This window comes from Globicephala melas, chromosome 3 (genome assembly GCF_963455315.2).
Source record: "Globicephala melas chromosome 3, mGloMel1.2, whole genome shotgun sequence".
Taxonomy (NCBI): domain Eukaryota; kingdom Metazoa; phylum Chordata; class Mammalia; order Artiodactyla; family Delphinidae; genus Globicephala; species Globicephala melas.
Window position 1 is genome coordinate 159,048,289 of NC_083316.1, and position 21,512 is coordinate 159,069,800.

Consider the following 21,512-nt stretch of genomic DNA (forward strand, 5'->3'; position numbering starts at 1 on the left):
CGTGTGTGTGTGTGTGTGTGTGTGTGGAGGGGAGCGCCTGACCGGTCCTGTCCTCTAAATGGTGCTGGAAGCAGGCCCTGGCCACCTCCCAAGGAGAGTGCTGAGAAGGTCGGCCAAGCTGCGCAGAAAACAAGCAGGGTGGGGTGCGCAGAGGGGCAGAGGAAAGGGGAGTTTGGAGAGAAGGAGCCAAAGCAGAAGCCCACATGGGCACAACGCAGTCAGAGCAGGTCCCAGGAGTCTGCAGAAGCAGAAGCCCCGGAGAGGAGTCCTCTGTCTTGTACTCACTGTCGCTGCCTAAGCTCTGGTAACCCTCGACAGAGCAGCCAAAGCCTAAGGGTCTGTGAGCGGCTCCAGGTCAGCCAGGGAACAGGGTGGTGGGCAGCGAGGCCAGCACTGGCCCGCACCTGATCAGGGGGAGGGCTTTAGGGTCTCTAGGTTAGCATTTAGGACCTTGGGATGCAAATAAGGGACTGTGGAGTTCCTGTGGAAGGGTGGGGAACTGGTGTGTGGATTTTGCCCTCCCTGGGCTGCTGCGGTGAGACTTAACTGACAAGAATTCGGGATATGGATTTGGGATTAGTTGGGTCCTTGGAATATATCTTTTTTTTTAAAAAATTATTTATATATTTTATTTTTGGCTGCGTTCGGTCTCTGTTGCTAAGCGCGGGCTTCCCCTAGTTGCTGGGAGCTGGGGGCCACTCCTTGCTGTGGTGCGTGGGCTTCTCATTGCGGTGGCTTCTCTTGCTGAGGAGCACGGGCTCTAGGCGCACAGGCCTCAATAGTTGTGTCACGTGGGCTCAGCAGCCGTGGCTCACGGGCTCCAGAGCGCAGGCTCAGTAGTTGTGGTGCAGGAGCTCAGCAGCTCCGCGGCATGTGGGATCTTCCCGGACCAGGGCTCGAACCCGTGTCGACTGAACTGGCAAGCAGATACTTAACCACTGTGCCACCAGGGAAGTCCATTGTAATATATCTTTAAGACTGAGGTAGGGGTTGGATATTTGGGGGCCCCTAGGCTGTGAGTTTAGTACTCCCCAGGTCCCTGGAGTCCGAAGAGGCTTTGGGGATTGGATTTAGAATAAACTGGGGCAAGAACCCAGTACAGGTAGGCCCTGAATGTGAACTGAGAGTTGCTAGTCCCCCGGGGTAGGAATTCTGGTTTCCATCGAAGGCTTGGGCCGGGAGCGCCCGGGAGCCAAACCTCTCTTGGCTGAGGGACGCACGTGTTTCCTAATCGCCGGCAGGGATAGGACGGGGGAGCTGGGAGGCCGGCGAAGTTTGGTTGTCATGGAGACAGCCGCCTTCCTCGCCAGTCGTTCTAGCCCCTGGGTCTCGCTGGCCGTCGTCACTCTGGCCAGGGTGGCCTCTCTATGGTCGTGGCCTCCGGAAGGGGGCGGGCGTCGGCTCTGCGGCTGTGCGGCAGAGCAGTCTAAGCCAGACAGGTCGGAAGAGAGCCGGCCTGGGAGGGCAGGTGGGGCGGGGCCTAGGGTGCTAGGAGTGAGGCGGAGGGTGGTGACTGGGCCAAAGCCTGAGGGCGGGGCCGGTGACCGGGGTGGAACTTGGGCCTGGGAATACGGGCTAGGCCGAGGACTGGGGGCGGGGCTTGAGCTACTGCGGCCCAGAGTGGGTGCGGCGTGTGCTTGTGGACGGGGCCATAGGCCTAACCTAGGGGCAGAACCTGGTCCAGGGCGGGCGGGTCTCTGGAATGGGGCCTGTGCTTACGGGCGGGGCCGGAGACCTAACCTGGGGGCGGGGTCAAGCCAGTGGAGGTGGGGCGGATAGAGGTGGGACCTGGGGGAAAGCCCAGGACCTGGGTCTGTGGTGGGGCCAAGGTGGACTCTAGGCTTGGGGGCCAAGTCGTTAGGATGGAGCTTGGGTCCAGTGTACAGCTGCTAAGTCGAGGCATGGGATGGGGCTTGCCAGTGACTGACGGAATGGAAGAGCTATGCCTGGGGGCGTGGAGATACACTAATGATTGGCAGAAAAGCCTGGGCCGGGCTAGGAGCAAGGAGGCCTGTGCCCACTTTGGGATGGGGCGGAGCCTGTCTGAGACATGCCCAATCCCAGGTATGGGGTGGGGGGCCGGCTCCAAGCGGGAGCGGAGCGCGACATCTGGGCGGGGTTGGGTTGGCCGTGGGGCAGGGCCCGGGCGGGCCGTGGCCTCACAGCTCTCCGCCTCCCCAGGATGCGGGCTCCAGGTGCGGGTTCGGCCTCCGTGGCCTCACTGGTGCTGCTGTGGTTGATCGGACTGCCGTGGACCTGGAGCACAGCGGTGGCGCTCGGCGTGTACGTAGGCGGCGGCGGCTGGCGTTTCCTGCGCATCGTCTGCAAAACCGCGAGGCGGGACCTCTTGTGAGTGCAGCTCGGGCCTGATACAAGGGCTGGGGTCGGGGGCGGGCTGAGCGCCCAGGGGGGCGAACAGAGGGGGCTGAAAGGGCAGCGTGGGGGACCTTGAGGGCTTGGAGGGGGGAGGTTTTGGAAACTGGGGGCGGGGTTTGGGTGAGGGCAGGGCTAGGGGCGGGGCTTGGACCTGAAAAGAGTGGGTTGGAGGACTCTGAGGGCACCAGCAGGGGACATCTTGAGGGATTCCCTGGAGGGAGATGGGTAGATTTCAATGTCCTTGAGCCTGCGTGGGTGACCTCAGGGTTCTGGACGGCAACTTGGGGGTACTAGGGCAGCGAGTAGGACTTCCAGAGAGCTGAGGCTGCTTGGGAGGCCGTGCGTGTTTGGGGGGGTCTCTGTGGGGCTTTGGTGACTGTGAGAGGGATCTGGGGCGTCTTCAGGGACTCCGGCAGGTCCCTAGGAGTTCTCAGGGGGACTTTCTCAGGGAGAATGAAAGGGCTTCCTGGGGCATGTGTAAAGGGCTTTTAGAGCCTTTGAAGGGTGTTTGTCTCCTCAGGGCCATTTACATGTCTCTCTGTGGTCGGGGTGCTCTTTGAGAGTTTGAGGTCTGTGCGTGACTTTGGGGGTTCAGAGTCTGTGGAGAGGTTGCTGTGTATTCCAAGATTTGCTTAGGTGTCTCTGGTGACTGAGAATCTCTGGGGAGGGGATTCTGGTGGTGTTTGCAGGCATCCTTGGAAGGTCTCTGGGGTATCTCTAGGGGCTTCCTCAGAGAAGCTGTTGGGAGTCCTCCTGGGGTGAAACAAGTGCTTCTGGGCATTACCACCGGAGCAAATCTCAGGAACAGCCTCCATGTGGAAGTCCCTGAGCACTTGCTATGGGTCTGCCAGTCTTGGTGCCCATGGGGAGGTGGGAGGACTAACCCATTGTAAGGGTGAAGAAACTGAGGCTCTGTGAGCAGCAGGGATGGTGTGCAGCTGGAAAAACCTCCACTGCAAATTGACTGGTTCTGAACCTTCTAGAACCTGACCTTTCTTTTCCACGCCCTGGCCCCTGCCCCTGCCCTTGGTTTTCTGACATGCAGATTGGACTGTGTTCTCTGTTCAGACACCCTCCACAACCTCCATCCTCTGCAGTAGAAAAGACTCAGCCTCCAGCTGGGTACTTGAGGGCCTGACAATCTATTCCCTGCCCACTTGCCACTCCCCACCTCTCCATAGGTTCATCTGGCCCCCAGATCAACTTGCCTTGTCAGGCTCAGGCTGCTTTCCTCTGTCTGGAATACACTGGCCCTCCTTTTGCCTGGCAACGCCTTATGATGTTGCCTCCCTCAGGGGACCCTTTGCTGAACTTTCCTGCTCAGCACCCTCCCATGGCTCCTTGTTGCTCTTAGAATCTAGACCACATGAGGTTTCTGACCATGTTCCCAACCTCCTGTCCTTTCCTTTGTCACTCTTCCAGCTACACTGGCCTCCTTGCTGTTCCTAAACACACTCGTATTTATTCCAGCTCCAGGGCCTTTGCATTTGCTATACCCTCTGCCCAGATCACTCTTCCCCTGCTCTTCATTTTCATCATGCCATGGCTTAAATGTCACCTTGTCAGACAGCTCTCCCCTGACCCTATGTCGCTGTAGACCCTCCCACCTTGTTGCTCTCTGGTAGAATGGCCAAGATTTACACAGGGCTTCCTCTGTGTGAGGCACTATGCTAAGCATGACTTCTTCAAGTCCTCCCAACCACCCTGAGAGGTCGGTACTCTCTTGTCCCATCTTACAGATGAGCAAACTGAGGCACAGCATAGTTTTGTCACTTGCCCAAGGTCACACAGCTGGCCAGTAGTGGGGGCAGGATTTGAACCCAGGCAGTGTGGCTCCGGAGCTTGACTTGTAACCGCTAGTGGCATCAGTCACTTGTAATTATCATATGTGTCTGCTTTCTTGCTTTTTAATTTTGGGGTCTCTTTCCCCCCACTAAACTGTGGGCCCTGTTGGGGGGCCAGCACAGATGGAGATCGTGTTGGACTTTGTGCTCCTGTGGCCCTGGTCTTCCGTCAGGGCGGCACACAACAGGAGCACAGGATGTATTTTTTGGATGGCAGGTCTTCACTCCTTCCTTTTTTGGATGGCAGGTCTTCACTCCTTCATGCCCAAGGAAGGGGATATCTGTGACCTGCTCTGTCTCCCCTGGGACAGGACAGAAGCTAGGTCCACTCCGAGTCCCCAACACAGAGCTTGACACACTTTCTGTAGGAGGCAGCCTGGAAGATGGGCCCACCTCCCAGTCTTCCCACCTTTGTATGATCCCTTCCCTTTGAGTGTGGGCTGGACCTAGTGACTCACTTCTAATGAACAGAATACAGCAAAAGCAATGGGATATTACTTCTGAGATTAGGTAATAAAAAAGACTGTGGCCTCCATCTTGGGTTCTCTCTCATGGGTCACTCCCTCTGGGGGAAGCCAGCTGTCATGTAAGGCAGCTCTGTGGAGAGTCTCACATGAGTGAACTTGGAAATGGATTCTCTCCCAGTGAAACCTTGAGATGATCACAGCCTCTGCTGACACCTTGATTACAGCCTCACAAGACACCCTGAGCCAGAACCACCCAGCTAAGCTGCTTCTGGATTTGTGACCCACAGAAACTGTGAGATAATCAGTGTTTGCTCTTTTCAGCTAGTAATTTTGGCTGCAATTTGTTACACAGCAATAGCTAACTAATGCAGCTTATGTAACACCCACCCACCTCTGTACCAGGTTTTGTTCTAGTGTTCTCATAGTCCTGTAAGGAAGGCATGCTTACTAATCCCATTTTGTGGTTGGTGAACCAAAGCACCGAGAGGGGAGGTCATTTGCCCAAGAACACAGAGCTGAGGAGCGGCAGGACTCCAGAGTACGTGTTCTTAGCTGCTGTGTTGTGCTGGGGTGGTGGTGCAGGCCGGCTGCATTTAGAACCTAGGTTCAGAAATATTTAAGCACCCAGCCTCCGTTCTTCTAACTCGTCTTCTGTTTTCCTCATGAAATCTGATCACATTCATCTGTGCTTCTTTCTCCCTGCCCCGGTGTCCTAGAGCTCAGGGTGAAAGCAGGAAGGGGCAGAAGGAGCAGAGGGGCAAGAAGAGGCCTCAGGAAGGGCCCAAAGGTGGACAGTGGCCTCTTTGTCCCCTGGGTGGGGGTGGCCCAGACATGTGGCCCAGACATGTGGCCGGAGCCCAGTGCTGAAGTCCACTGCCCGCCCGTGTGGGTGTGCTCCAGAGAGGCTGGGGGCGAGGGCGGGAGGGACAGGCCGTGAAGACTGGGCCCCACTGTGAATGCTTGAGTGACCTGAGCGCGAGCCACTGCAGCCTCAGTCGAGTTTCTCTGCTGTGCTGTCTGTGGACAGGGAGCACCCCTGCGGGAGCGGCTTCCTGTGCTTCCTACCCCTGCTGATAGCCCTCTCCCCATGGCTGTAACACTAGCACCCCTTCATGGGGTTCTTGGGGTGCTCTGCTGAAGCTCTTAGAGGAGAGCTGGGCACCTAGTAGGCACCCAGACTTGTGGGTGCTGATCGCCTTCACCCAGCAGTGGGTACCTCAGAGGTCAGGTGCTTGGTGGCTAGAGACGGAGCGTCTAGCTGTGGCCCTCACTCTGCGCCTTGCTAGCCCATGAAACATCACCCTCTGAGCCTTAGTTCCTTCATCTCTAAGAGTACACCTTGTGCATCCTCTCTTCTTTAAGAAAACATGAATTGAGCACCTGTTGTGTGCAGCATGGGCACTTGTTCTGTCACGTGGTACGTGGTGACTGTTTGGGAGCAGGCCTGAGGAGGAACCGAGGGACCCTGCCGGGGGCCTGGTCTGTGTCGTTCTGTCCTCTACTTGCTGTGTGACCTTGGGTGTGTAATTCATCTCCCTGAGCTCCCAGCTCATCCACCATCTGACATGGGGATTTTAGAACCCTACTTTGGAGGGTGGCCGTAAGGTTAGCTCAGTAAACGCTGAGGCTGCTCACCGTAGCAACTCTATTCGTTGAATGGTTGAGATATCAGGATCCGACCAGGGAGGTGGATGTATAAACAGCTAACTTTTAACATTTTACATTTTCAGTTATTTTTTTGGCAACAGTTAATACATAACACAGGTACAAAATTCAAATGTTAGAGAGAGGTTTGCTGTGAATGCTGCCCTCTTTCCACTGCCCCCAGCCCTGCAGTTCCTCTCCTCAGAGGCATCTTGTGTCTCTTTCCCAAGAAATATATGTAGACCTCTTCTTGTTCTTGGTGCTCACAAATGGCCACACATTCTCCATCATATTCTTCACCTCCTGCTTTCTTTCTTCTCTCCACTTTCACTTGAAATTTTTGCTTTTATTAAAGTCATGCAGGCTTCGAGATGAAAGACTCTAGCCTTCTACCTCAAGTGGCAGCTGCTAGCCCCACCCTCTACCCACATTCTCCCTTCCCTTCCAGGAATGATTCTTACCTCTCCTTTGAATCTTTTGGACTTCACCTCCACATCTCTAAATGGCTTATGTGACAAATCTGCATTTTTTCACTTTGAGACTAGATCTGTCATCTCACACCATGGAAGATGAGGATTTGGCATCCCTTTATCCCCCTGTCCTCACTGTCTTCCTGTCCCTGTGCATGGTGTATACATACCCACCCTCATACATACACAGACACACATGTTCTTCCACCTCTTCATTGTCCCAATATTATTACAGTTGATTCTCATTATTTGTGGTAGTTTTCTTCTTCTTCTTCTTCTTTTTTTTTTGGAAATGCTGCAAGGCTTGCGGGATCTTAGTTCCCCCACCAGAGATTGAACCCACACCCTCGGCAGTGAAAGCACGGAGTCCTAACCACTGGACCACCAGGGAATTCCCTGTGATAGTTTTGTTCTACAAATTTGCTGCGAACATTGAATTAGCAAATACTGAACCATTGTTCCTAGGGAAAATACAGGGTTAGGTTTTTGCAAGCCTCTGATCACATTTTCATCAACCAGTCAATACATAATCTTGTTTCGTGTGTATTCTGTTTAGAGACACATCATTTAATATATATTGTTGATTCATTACTGTTGAACTCACTGCCAGCAACATTATAACCCATGCCTGAACAAAACTTATCTAATATGTGTATCTTCTCCGTAAGGCACATCACAGCCTTCTTGTACTTAGGAACACTAGACAGCATTTCAGCATTATGCCTGGGGCCCATTTTAAACAGCAAAATCAACAACAAAAAGCACAAAGGCACCAAAAATGTGGCATTAAATAGACTGCCAAAAGGATGCTTGTTTATAATATGAATTAAACAACTTTATGTATTTTTGCCTGGAGTTATTGATTGCCTTTGTATTGGTTAGTTTTCTATGTATTTATCTCTACTTCAAAGCCAAACTCCACAACATTTGTCTCTCTCTCCTCTAATATTTATGGCACCAGATGGGCTTTCCATTTCATCTTTTTGGAGAAGTCTCTCTTTTAGCCTCCAATCTGTCCAGGCTGGTCTAGTTGCTCTCTCTACCTGGTGGGCAGCCATTACACCAGGCTTGCTCCTACCCATCTTCCTGAGGATTAGCATCACTTCTATCTTGGGTTGGATAGATACCCTGTTTCCTGGGTCCCTGATAGTCCTCTTCCTTGGTTTACTCCTTTAATTAGTTGGAACATATCTTCATTAGCTTTGGGAGAAATCATGTATAGAAATTTAATTTTTTGAGACCCTCCATGTATGAAAATATCTTTATTTCCACACTCACACTTGACTGATGGTCTGGGTATAGACTTCTAGGTTGGATATTATTTTCCTTCAAAATTGAAGGCATTTCTTATTTTCTTCTCACATCATGGTTATTGTTGAGAAGACTAAAACTCTCTGATTCCTGATCCTTTGCAGTGACTTTTTTTTTTTTCCTTCTGGAAGCTTGTGGGATCTTTTCAAGATGGTGGGTTATTTCCATCCATTGTATGACTGTTGGTGGGTTTCAGGTCAAGGAAGTTTTCTTGATGTTATCATTGGTGATTTCCTCACCTTTATTTCCTTTGTTCTTCTTCGAACTCCTATTATTGAGTGCCTGGAACAATGTCTAGCTTGATAACATTTATTGAATGAATATGATGTTGGATCTTCTGGACTGGTTCTATAATTTTCACATCTTTTTTTTTTCTTAACATCTTTATTGGAGTATAATTGCTTTACAATAATGTGTTAGTTTCTGCTTTATAACAAAGTGAATCAGCTATCTTATTATCTTTTTTATTTTTCATCTCTATCGTTTTATCCTACTTTCTATGATATTTCTTCAAATATATCTTTTAGTTCTTCTATTAATGTTTAACTTATGCCCTCATATTTAAAATTTTTTATTATGATTCTTTGTTCAAATTAATAGACTATTTTAATTGATTTTTAATTATGTTTTTTCTTTTTTATATAGACTTTATTTTTTATTATCAGTTTTAGGTTTACAGAAATTAAGCAGAAAGTACAGAGAGTTCCCATATACCCCCTTACTCTCCCCTGCAGTTTCCCCTGTTTTTTTTTTGTTGTTGTTGTTGTTGTTGTTTTGCAGTACACGGGCCTCTCCCTGTTGTGGCCTCTGCCGTTGCTGAGCATAGGCTCAGGACGTGCAGGCTCAGTGGCCATGGCTCACGGGCCCAGCCGCTCCACGGCATGTGGGATCTTCCCGGACCGGGGCACGAACCCGTGTCCCCTGCATCGGCAGGTGGACTCTCAACCACTGCGCCACCAGGGAAGCCCTCCCCTGTTTTTAATATCTCTTATTAGTGTAGTACGCTTGTTACAATTGATGAGTCATTGTTGATACATGATTATTAACTAAGCCCCATTTTTTTTTTTTTTTTGTGGTACGCGGGCCTCTCACTGTTGCGGCCTCTCCCATTGCGGAGCACAGGCTCTGGACGCACAGGCTCAGCGGCCATGGCTCAAGGGCCCAGCCGCTCTGCGCGGCATGTGGGATCTTCCCGGACCGGGGCACGAACCCGTGTCCCCTGCGTCGGCAGGTGGACTCTCAACCACTGCGCCACCAGGGAAGCCCCAAGCCCCATATTTTTCATTAGGGTTCATGTGTATGTTGTACATTCTTTGTGCCCTCACATTTAAATTTTCCTGGATTGTTTTTTTTTTCCATTCCCTGAAAGCTTTTATATAGCATCCTATTCTTGTTTCATGGATGCAGTATATCTTCGTACATTTTCAAGAATATTAATGACTTTATTAGTTTTTTTCTCTTTGCACAATCTCTTTTTCCTCAAAGATTTTCTTTGTTTATTTTTTTTTTTTCTTTTTTTTTTTTTTGCGGTATGCGGGCCTCTCACTGTTGTGGCCTCTCCCGTTGTGGAGCACAGGCTCCGGACGTGCAGGCTCAGCGGCATGGCTCATGGGCCCAGCCGCTCCGCGGCATGTGGGACCTTCCCGGACCGGGGCACGAACCCATGTCCCCTGCATCAGCAGAGCAGACTCTCAACCACAGCGCCACCAGGGAAGCCCTTCTTTGTTTATTTTAGTCTCCATCATCCCTATTAGAGGAAATCCCCAGGAGTCTGGTAGTCCTTGGCTGTAAAGCCAATTAGAAGCTCTCAGCATGGATGTGTGTAGGCGGGGAGGGGGTCTTGTCAACTGAGCTTCATGATGGGGTCACCTGGCTGGGTGGTGCTTTGGGGAAAGTCCAGTGCAGTGTCTTTGGGTCTTTCCTCCAGGCCTGGGCACAGGCCCCACCAGCAACATCCCAGGAACACAGCGGGGAAGAGGGCTGGAGGCTTGGCATCTGGCAAGTAAACATTCACTTAACACCCATTTGCAGGGAGGTGCCCCACCCAGAAACCCTCCTATGGATGGACTTTCAATCTTCTCCTGGGTGGCCACTTTTTTTTTTTTTTCAATTGAGATACTGACATATAACACTCTGTTAGTTTCAGGTGGGCAACTTAATGATTTGCTATTTGCATAAAGGTTTCTCCTGCTACCCGAAAATAGAGCATTCCTCTGAAACCTTTCATAAACCTAAATGGTGTAAAGGGAAGAAGCAATTACCTTAGGATGCATCTTGCTAATGGGTGCACAAAATAAATTGAGATAAAGTTCAGATGCTCACAGACACAGTTCAAAGTTATGGCAGCTTGATGCTGGGATGCTGAGTGTAGTTCCCAGGGAAGGAGCTTGGCAGTGCCTCTCTCACTGCTTTGGGTGCGCGCTGCCCCTATAACAGCTCCCTGCAGAACAAACACCGAACACTATTTTTACTTCTTGCCTTTCCTTGTAAAAGCGAAAATCCTCTTTGGATTTCTTTCGGTTAGCAAAAACAGGTACTAATTTTGGTCTTTCACAAAAGAGAAGCGGCATTAGAGTTAATTTTTGAAAAGTAGGGGATACTGGTATATTGTGAAATGATCACCACTGTAAGTCTAGTTAACATCCATCACCATACAGAGTTACAAAAATTTTTTTCTTGTGAGGAGAACTTTTAAGATCTACTCTCTAAGCAACTTTCAAATATGCCATGAGGTAGTATTGACTATAGTCACCATGTCGTACATTACGTCCCCATGACATTTATTTCACGGAGGGGGCTTCTTAAACAGATTTCCATCAATCCTCCACCACAGCCCAGGATTCTGCTTTCCCCCTCCTCCTGGGGCCTCCACCTCTCATGTGCTGCTGCCCAGCTTCCCAAAGTGGGGTGATTTGGTCTCCACTTCCATTTTCCCGGTCCTTGTGAGTTCACACTTAAGACCTTTTACTAGCCGTTTTGGGAGGCACTGTCAACAGTCAGTGTCTGAGTGCTCAATCTGCCATCTTTGCCGCACGGTCAGCAGTAACTTTCCCCATTTACCTTTAGGGTCCTTCCTCATCCCTTGCATTGGGGGCGCCGTTCTTTTTTTTTTTTTTTTTGGGCTGTGTTGGGTCTTCGTTTCTGTGCGAGGGCTTTCTCTAGTTGTGGCAAGCGGGGGCCGCTCTTCATCGCGGTGCACGGACCTCTCACTATCGCGGCCTCTCTTGTTGCGGAGCACAGGCTCCAGATGCACAGGCTCAGTAGTTGTGCCTCACAGGCCTAGTTGCCCCGTGGCATGTGGGATTTTCCCGGACCAGGGCTCGAACCCGTGTCCCCTGCATTGGCAGGCGGATTCCCAACCACTGCGCCACCAGGGAAGCCCGGGGGCGCCGTTCTTGTGCACAGCCTTTTGTTGTAAGCTTCAGCTCGAGCTGTTGTTCATCTAACCCTGCGCCTACTGCAGGATGTTTGGATTCTTTCCCATCTTCTGCTCACTGGAAGCTACAAATGAATAATGTGCCGTCATTTCCCCCGTGTGACTTTAATGTGCCAAAATCAGTATACCAGTTGGCGGAGCGATTCACTCTGCTTCACTCACTCCTCTCCTCCCGCTGGCCTTTGCTCTCTTTTAAACCTGCCAATCTCCTTCCTGCCTTCAGGTCTTTGCACTCGTGGTGCCCTCCACCTGGAATACTTTCCCTCGAGCTTTACCCGTGGCTGGCTCCTTGTCATCCTTCAAAGTTCAGTGCAAATGCTGCTTCCTCAGACAAGGCTCCCCTGCCCCGTGGGTGAAGTCTGTCCTGGTCGTGCTTGATCACATCATCCTGTTGCTTTTTTCTTAGGAAACGTATAAAACTGTCATTGTTTTTGTTTACTTTCTCCTTGATTATTGACTGTAAACCCATAGCGGCAGGGATCACGCCTACCTTGGTCACCTGTGTGTCCCCATTCCTGTCATGATGTCCAGCGTGTGGTGGTACTTTGTGGAGGTGTGCTGCACTTGTGGATCAGCTCCTCTGGGGAGGTGTTTCTCCACGAGGAGGCTTCAGCTGCAAGTAGTGGGAATCCCAACTAGAAGTGGCATCAACAGTAAAGCACATTTATAGCCATGTGCAATGGGGTATTGGGACATGAGGTGGCTTCAGGCTGATCAATTTGTGTTCAGCATGTTATCATTGGCCCAAGTTCCTTCTGCCTCTCTGCTTCAAAGGCTTGGCGTCTCCTGTTAGTTACCCTCATGGTCTCATATTGGCTGCTGTGACTCCAGCCATCACATGCTGATAGAAGAAAGTGAACATGGGACTACCAGGCCCCGTGTTGCAGGGAGTGTGAAAGGGGCTATTGTGATGGCAGGAGGTCTATGAGTTGGGCAGTGTTGGAGTTAGAGCCAGATTTCCAGAGCTTTGAACACTGAGCAGAAGACAGTCTTTATGTTCCCAGGGAAGTGTTCTGAGCAGGGAAGCAGCACAGCTAGGCTGGCCTGCATGGAGGAAGAGGGTGGCTTGGTGAGGAGAGTTTGGGGCAGTCAGGCAGGAAATGCACTTGTTCCCATACAGTGTGAATGGAGACACACCCCCTCTACCCCCTTGAATGGGGCACTGGGGTGAGAGCGGTAAGGAAGATAGACAAAGGTTGGAGATGAAGCAGAGTGTGTTAGTTTCTTGTGGCTGTCATAACAATGAAGCACAAACTGGGGGACTTAAAACAACAGAAATGTATTCTGCCATAGTTGTAGAGGCCTGAAGTCTGAAATCAAGGTGTGGGCAGGGTTGGTTCCTTCTGGAGGCTCCGAGGGAGAATCTGTTCCATGCTTCTCTCCTAGCTTCTGGTGGCTTCCAGCAATCCTCGGCAGTTCCCTGGCTTGTGGTTGCATCACTCAGCCCAATCTCTGCCTCCGTCTTCGGATGGCCTTCTTCTCTATGCCTGTGTCTCCTCTTCTGTCTCTTAGAAGGACACTTGTCATTGGATTTAGGGCCCATCCTAAATCCAGGATGATCTCATCTGAAGTCCTCAACTTAATTACATCTGCAAAGACCCTTTTTCCACATAAGGGCTCATTCACAAGTTTGGAGGATCAGGACTCGGATGTATCTTTTTGGGGCCACCATTCACCCCACTACACAGAGAATGGGGCCTGGCCTAGGGTGGAGGCGGGAGACCAGGGGGAGGTGACTGCACCGTTTCAGGCTTGTGACGGTGGGGTCTTGGCCGTGCTTGTGAGATGACCGGATTCCAGCTAGTCTGCATTGGAGAAAGTCATTTGTTCTACCCATCCTTGAGGACCTCCTGTGCCCCACACCCTGTCTGGGCTTCGGGGATGCCATGGTCACCATGACACGCCATGAACGCACCAGATGATGCTTTTCCTGTCCTATGGAGCCCACAGCCTAATGAGGGAGAAGGATGCTCGAGAAGGAAATGAGGAAATAATTTAAACATCAGAAAGTGACAAGAAGAATACAGCACGTGGGGGAGAGGCAAGGATAGTGCATGACTACTGCAGCCAGGGCTGTAGGTGTGGGGCATCCAGCACAGGTGGTCAGATGAGAAGGAGCCAACCGTGCAAAGACCTGGGGGATGGAAGAGTTCTCCAGGCAGAGGGAACAGCAGGTGCAAAGCCCAGAGGCAGGACCCGACCCTCCTGGGCAGAGTAACGATGAATCCCTCTTTTTCAATCCTTCTTCTTGGTTGGGCACTTAATACATTTGACAGGTATTAGGCTGAGAATTGCACTGTTGCCCCATTTACAGATGCACTGCTGTTGTGGGCCCTGCTTCCTCTTTATAAATAGGACAATGGCAGTACCTACACTTTGCTGAGCTGGAGAACACTTGGAGCTTGTTATGTTCAGTCTCCTGATACTCCAAGTAAGGAAACTGAGGCCCAGAGAGGACAGGGTCTGCCCAAGTGCCACAGCTGGTAAGCAGTGGAGTAGGATCTGAACCAAGGCCATTGACTCCAGGGCACTTTCTCTTTCTTCTGGGCTCTGCTGGGGCTCACAGCTCCGGGACAGACACTTGAGGAATCAGTGTTTGCACAAGGCCCTCAGATCATGTCCTGCCTCCTCCCCTGGACCATTACTCCCAGGGGACCTCCTGGGCTGGCGCCCGCTCTTGGAACTTGCTTGTTCCTCTTTCTTCCTTACAGGGTAGGTATGAGTCAAGTTGCTGGGCAGATAAAATGCTAATTCAACTCTGTTTTCTTACTGACAGTGCATACCTCCCTGGGGAGAGGATAGCAACAGAGTTTATTGAGAATGTAGGACACGCCAGGCCCTGTCCTTAGAAGTCTCCATCCATCTCTTTTGTCCCCTAATGACCTGGAAGGCATGGGATCTTATTGTCCCCATTAACCAGGAGGCCCAGAGAGGGATGTACCCACCCATGCCCACTGTATGAGTGTCCTGGGGCTGCCGTAACAAATTACCACAATCTCGGTAGCTTAAAACAAAAGGAGTTTGTTGTCTCAAAGTTCTGGAGACCAGAAGCCCCATATCAGCTTCTGGGGGGTCCAGGCGTCCTTGGCTGGGCTTGTGGCTGCATCACTCCAGTCTCTGCCTCTGTCTCCTCAGAGCCTTCTCCCTTGTGTCTTTGTGCTCTCTCTTCTTCTTGTTTTTTTTTTTTACTTTTTGGCTGTACTGCACAGCACGCGGGATCTTAGTTCCCCGACCAGGGATTGAACCCACGACCCCTGCAGTGGAAGTGCAGTGTCTTAATCACTGGACCGCCAGGGAAGTCCCTCTCTCTTCTTGTAGAGATACCTGTTACTGGATTTAGGGCCCACCTAGGCAATCAGGATGACCTCATCTCATACTTACCTTAATTATATCTGCAAAGGCCCTGTTTCCAAATAAGGTCATAGTCTGAGATTCTGGGTGTACATGAATTTTTGGAGACACTCTTCAACAACTGCAGTCACACAGGCAGAAGAGACTGGGCTGCATTTGAGCCAGCCTGTGGGACACCAGCATCGTCCTTACATTCTAGGCCCTGTTTCTAGTGCTGGGACTACATCCCTGGACACAATAGACAGATAGACAGGGTGCCTGCTCTCATGGAAAAAGACAAAGAATTCAGGAAACCCACAAAGGAAGATGGCAGTTTTAGATTGTGATGATCACTTTGAAGGAAGAAAACGATGGTGGTGGTGGTGTAGGTGCTGGGAATGTATCAGTTACCGATGGCTGTGTAACAAATTACCCCTTTAACTAGGGGCTTAAAAAATGATCATTATCATCTCCTATGTCTAGGCTTCCTTACCGCTCAGTGCTGGGTTCCTAGGGCCAGTGTCCTGAGAGAGAGGGAAAGCAAGAGGGCATGAGGGCTCCTGCGTGCTGGTGTGCTGTCTTTGTGCCCTGGGCTCAGAAGTCACATAGCATCACTTCTGCTACATTCTCTTCCTTAGAAGCAAGCCCCTCAGTCTGCCCACACTAAAGCGGATGGGAAATAGAACCCACCTTTCGAAGGGAGGACTGTCAAAGGGTTTGCAGGGATATTTTAAAATAGCCATACTGATCCAAGCGGGGCAGGACTGGGAGGACCCCTCTGAGCAGGTGTCATTGGAGCTGAGAGGTGAAAGATGAGAAGGAGCCGAGATGAGGGGCCTGGGCAGAGTATTCCAGGCAGTGGGAGCTGGGCAAAGGCCCTGGGGCAGGAACCTCTGCCCTGCTGAAGATCAGGGAAGGAGGCAAGAGCAAGCTGGGGCAATGGAGGGTGATGAGGTGGCCAGATGCATGGGGCTGGGCCGTGCTGGGCCTCACAGGCCACAGGGAAGGCATTTGATCGAAAAAACAGTGGGAGCCTTTGGAGGGTTAAAACATTATTTAAAAAAACTTTTTTGATTTTTTAAAAATTTTTTTAAAATTTAGGGAATTCCCTGGGCAGTCCAGTAGTTAGGACTCCACACTTCCACTGCAGGGGGCCCATTCCAATCCCTGGTCAGGGAGCTAAGATCCTGCAAGCTGCACGGCGCGGCCAAAAAAATTTTATTTAAAAATTTTTTAAATTAAAATTTTTAATTAAATTTTTATTTAATTTTTTTTTTTTTGCGGTACACGGGCCTCTGACTGTTGTGGCCTCTCCCGTTGTGGGGCACAGGCTCCAGACGCGCAGGCTCAGCGGCCATGGCTCACGGGCCCAGCCGCTCCGCGGCATGTGGGATCCTCCCGGACCGGGGCACGAACCCGTGTCCCCTGCATCGGCAGGCAGACTCTCAACCACTGTGCCACCAGGGAAGCCCAAATATTTTTTATTTTTTAAATTTATTTTTTTATTTTATTTTTTAAAAATCTGTGTTAAAAACATTTTACTATGGAAAGTTTCAAGCTTACAGAAGTACAGAGAATAATGTAATAAACCCATGTGCCCATCCCCCAGCTTCTGTGATCTTCATATGATTGTTTCCTCATCTCCACCCACTTCCTCCTGTGTCTGAATCTCAGTGGCACATCTTTCTATCTGTTGGTTTTCCAGGGTGTACATCTGGAAGGTAAGGACTCCTGTTTTTAACCTTGCCACAGACAGTCTTCATGAGTTTCATTCATTCATTCATTTTTATTGTAGTAAAACACATATAATATAAAATTTACCATTAGCGACACTGAGTACATTCACAGTGTTGTGCAACCATCGGCTCTATCTAGCTCCAGAACATTTCCATCGCCCCAAAAGGAAACCCTGTCCCCATTAGCAGTTACTCCCCATTCTCCCTCCCCCAGCTCCTAGTAACCACCAATCTGCTCTGTCTTCATGGGTTGTTTTTGAGGTGTAATTTACATATAATAAAATGCACCTGTTCTAAGTGTTCATTTAGGATTTGGGGAACCACACCCAGGTAACCTTCCTGGGGGCAGAGTGAGGACCACCTGTCTCGGTCAGGGCAGAGCAAGCTGCTGTAACAAACAGGTCCCCACTTGACAGTGGCTTAACCCAGCACAAAGTTACCTCTCAGAGTCAGGTGGCAGGGCAGAGAGCCAGGTAAAGCCAGAAGACCACTTGTTTCTTGAGCTCCTGCACTGAGAAATTCTAGCTTTCTTGGTTCTGTGATCTAAAGCCATTTCTGTTTGCTTAAAACAACACAAACAAGTTCATGTCTCACTCATGTGACAGCCTGGCATCATCAGTGATGGCTGCTCATCTCCACAGGGTCATTCAGGAACCTGGCTCCTTCCTACTGGGTTCTATCTCCCCCTGGGGCCTCTGATCTCCTTGTCTCTACTAGCAGGTGAAGACAGAGGAGCAAGACACCTGCCATCAGGGCCTCTCGCTAGCCTGTCTTCTGGCCTCACCTGGGGCAGAGGCATCTCCTCCCCTGGGTGGGGGCACACGTGCTGGATGGCTCAGCCACCTGTGCCTAGTGCCATTGAGTAACTTGGGAGTGGAACAGCCCCCCAGCTCAGGGGGTGGACCCCAGGGCCCGGTTGAGGCAGGCGGGGCATGAGGAGTCCAAGCTGGAGGCAGTGGGGGGTCAGCATGGGGCACTTGGGCTGCCCCAGGAGAGAAAAACAAGGTTAGGCCTGGGCCTGGCTCCCTCAGGGTCACCAAGCAAGCTGTGGCGGAGGAGGACAGGGTGACTCTGACTTACACTGCATGGCCTGGCCAGCTGTGAGAATCCGCCTACTTCTGGGCTGACTGGTAAATGGCCCTTTGCCCTTAGTTTCTCCAAGAGACCCAGCAACCCAAGGGTCCTTCTGAACACTTGCCACCCTTGGGAACACAGGGACCTTTTCCTCCGCTTTCTCCACGTGGGGATGCTGAGGCTTGGGGTGGTCTCCTGGAAGCCGGGCAGGACACTCAGTGACACCGTCCCCTCGTCCCCCCTCCCAGCGGCCTCTTCGTGCTGATACGTGTGCGCCTGGAGCTGCGGTGGCACCAGCGCGCCCGCCACACCATCCCGCAGATCTTCCAGGACGTGGTACGGCGGCAGCCTGAGCACCTGGCGCTGGTGGACGCGGGCAGCGGCGTATGCTGGACCTTCGCGCAGCTGGACGCCTACTCCAATGCCGTGGCCAACCTATTCTGCCATCTGGGCTACACGCCAGGGGACGTGGTGGCCATCTTCCTGGAGGGCCGGCCTGAGTTTGTGGGGCTGTGGCTGGGTCTGGCCAAGGCGGGCATGGAGGCCGCGCTGCTCAATGTTAACCTGCGTCGGGAGCCCCTGATCTTCTGCCTGGGCACCTCGGGTGCCAAGGCTCTGGTCTTCGGACGGGAGCTGGCAGCGGGTGAGGCCGGGTGTGGGCAGCATCTCGGTGGGGGCCTGGGGCCGCCCAGGGCAGGGAGATGGTGCTTCCCTGGCCCTGGGAGGGGACCTGCCCGTCCTTGACCGTGACATATGTTTTGGGCCGCAGTGGTGGCCGAGGTGAGTGGACAGCTGGGCAAGAGCCTGGTCAAGTTCTGTTCTGGAGACGTGGGGCCCGAGGGTGTCTTGCCGGACACCCAGCTCCTGGACCCGCTGCTGAAGGAGGCCTCCACAGCCCCCCTAGCCCAGCCCCCTGGCAAGGGCATGGATGGTGAGTCCAGGTGGGATCCCCCCTGCCGATGCCCACCCAGTCCCCTCGCCCCCCTCACGCCAGCCTCCGGTCCCCAACACCCACATCTCTCTTAGATCGACTCTTCTACATCTACACATCAGGGACCACGGGGCTGCCCAAGGCTGCCATCGTCGTACACAGCAGGTGAGGGGCCCGTGGGCATTGCCCCCAGCGCAGGAAAGCCACTCTGGTTCCTCTCTATGGCCTGATCCCCCCAACCCCCAGCTCCTTTTGGGGTCTTGTGGGCATCTTGATCCCAACTGGGTAAAACCCACAGCCCATCTCAGGACACCGTGCTGCCCTCTGCCCCTCCTCAGTCTCCTCCTGTCCCCACTCCTGCCCCCAACGGCCCCCTTCTCATCAGTGACCATAGCAAGGTTTAAAATCCTAAGTCAGACCTCCTCTGTGCCAAACCTCCCCGTACCCTCCTTGGCCCTCAGAATAAAAGCCGTATTTGTGTTGTGCGGCACCCGCCACTTCTCTGATGTCATTTTCCTCCTCTCCACCTCTCGCTCGCTCCCTCCTCGACCCCTCACACTTCCTCAAACCTGCCAGACTCCTTCTGGCCTCAGGACCTTTGCATATGCTCTGCGCTTCACCTGGGTGCCCTTCCCTAGCTCACCCTACAGCACCTTCTTGCCGGGCCTTAGCTCATGTGTCACCTCCCCAGGCAGGTTACCCCACCCTCCCTGGCTTTGTCCCCTTCAGCCTCTCTCTATCCCTTTGCTCTATCATATCCCTCGTGGGAGCAAGCACCATTTTATTTGTTGCATGTTCCTCTCCTGCCAGCCTGTAAGGCCCCTATGAGCTGGGCTGGCTCTGCCTCAGTACGCAGCTCGCTCCCCCAACGCCATGCTTTTTTCGGGGGTGTGGGTCCCAGCCCCTGCACTCCCTGCCCCTGCAGGTACTACCGCATAGCGGCATTTACCCACCACTCCTACAGCATGCAGGCGGCAGATGTGCTCTACGACTGTCTGCCCCTGTACCACTCGGCAGGTACCACAGGGAAGCTTGGGCGGGGGAGGGGGCGGGGGATTGGGGACCCCTCATTGAGTCCACTCTCTGCAGGGAACATCATTGGCGTGGGTCAGTGTCTCATCTACGGGCTGACTGTGGTCCTCCGCAAGAAGTTTTCAGCCAGCCGCTTCTGGGATGACTGCGTCAAGTACAACTGCACGGTCAGGCCCCGCCCCCTCTCGCACCTCCAGCCCTCCGCCCACCCTCCCAAGTATATGGCTCTGAATGGCTGCCTCCCAGGGACTCGGTGGGGCTGGGAGGGGGCAGTCAGTGCTTCTGTGCTCAAGGCCCAGCCCGAGGCTAAACCTTCAACATGTAAACTCATTGGAACCTCACAGCTGCTTGGGAGCGTGCAAAGGCCTCATACCCGTTTTGCAGGTGGAGAAACTGAGGCTTTTAATTGGACACAGACTGCCTGAGATCCTTAAGGTGCTGCCTTCCCTACTCCCTGTGCCCCGAAGGTCTTCCCTGCTGGTGGCTGCAGGGAAATGGGTGCAGTCACCGCGCTGGGCTGGTTAAGGCCACAAAGCCCAGGGCTTCCTGGTGGGATAAGCATGAAGCAGAGGTGGAGGGCATCCACTGTCCTGCAGAGCAGGTAGGGGTTAAGACAAATCCCTTCCTCTCCTCTCCCCTCCACAATGAGAGGAGAGCAGGCCGAGGATTTCAGTGCTGTGATGGGGGTGGAAATACAGGTGCCTAGTACCTTCCTCCAGGTGGAAGAAGGAGTGAGGAGGGGAGGGAAGGGGGTGTGTCCAGGGACTGGCAAATTGGCAGGTGCTGACCCCACCTTGAACAGGTGGGGCCCAGAGACGTTCAGCCACTTGCCCAGATCACACAGCTGGACAGGGTGGGGGCTCTGGGCCGGGCATCCTGGGGGATCTCTCGGGGCGATGACTCTGCCCTGCTGTGCTTTTGAGGATTTTATGTTCTGCTTGGGGTGGTGGGGGGTGGTCTGGGGAAAACTGCTAATCTGAATCTTGAAATAGAAGACAGTCCGTTTATTAACTTAACTCTTGAGAGTTGCAAATATACATAAATGTGGACAGAAAAGCTTAGGGGATTCCCAGGTATCCATCACTCGGCTCCAGAGGACATCAGATACCCTCTCCTGCCCCCTCCACGCCCCCAGCACATCCCTCCTTCTGTGTTGTTGTGAAGCAGCCCCAGATAGCAGCGTGTTTCCTGCATAGATATGTCAGTAAAATCTCTGAAAGCTGAGGATTGGTCTTTTTTTTTTTCAATTGAGGTGAAATTCACGTAAGATTAGCTTTTTTTGTTTGTTTTCAATTTTTGAACTATTTAGTTTTATTTATTTATTTATTTATTAATTTTTTTGGCCACGCCTCACGGCATGCGGGGGATGGAACCCGTGCCCGCTGCAGTGGAAGGGCGGAGTCTTAACCACTGGATCGCCAGGGAAGTCCCCAAGATTAGCTGTTTTAAAGTGGACACTTCAGTGGCACTTAGTCCATTTACAGTGTTGTACAGTCACCACCTCTATGTAGTTCCAGAACATTTCCGTCACCCCCAAAAGAACATGCTGTCCCCACTGGCAGTCATTCCCCGTCCCCCTTCCCCCAGCCCCTGGCAATGAATCTGCTTTCTGTCTCTATGGGTTTGCCTGTTCTGGACATTTCTTATAAATGGGATCTCTGTGTGGCCTTTTGTGTCTGGTGAGGGCCGATTTTAAAACAAAAGATTTGGGACTTCCCTGGTGGCGCAGTGGTTAAGAATCCGCCTGCCAATGCAGGGGACACGGGTTCGATCCCTGGTTCGGGAAGATCCCACATGCCATGGGGCAACTAAGCCCGTGCACCACAACTACTGAGCCTGCACTCTAGAGCCCGGGAGCCAC

General features: G+C 52.1%; 1 protein-coding gene across 6 annotated transcripts in view; it reads left to right on the top strand.

Annotated features, from left to right (window-relative positions):
* The first annotated feature begins 220 nt into the window (after positions 1-220).
* Positions 221-21,512, top strand: part of SLC27A1 (solute carrier family 27 member 1) — a 31,581-nt gene continuing 10,289 nt past the window's right edge. The window contains exons 1-7 of one of the 6 annotated variants that reach the window (XM_060296859.2): positions 221-354; positions 2,182-2,349; positions 17,937-18,331; positions 18,458-18,619; positions 18,715-18,784; positions 19,521-19,636; positions 19,709-19,818. In XM_060296859.2, coding sequence (XP_060152842.1) covers positions 2,183-2,349; positions 17,937-18,331; positions 18,458-18,619; positions 18,715-18,784; positions 19,521-19,636; positions 19,709-19,818 — 1,020 coding nt within the window. In that variant the 5' untranslated portion in view covers positions 221-354; position 2,182. Of the gene's footprint in view, positions 355-873; positions 984-1,324; positions 1,469-2,181; positions 2,350-17,936; positions 18,332-18,457; positions 18,620-18,714; positions 18,785-19,520; positions 19,637-19,708; positions 19,819-21,512 lie in introns of those variants that run through there. The other 5 variants (XM_060296860.2, XM_060296855.2, XM_060296856.2 and 2 more) reach the window with 5 other exon arrangements.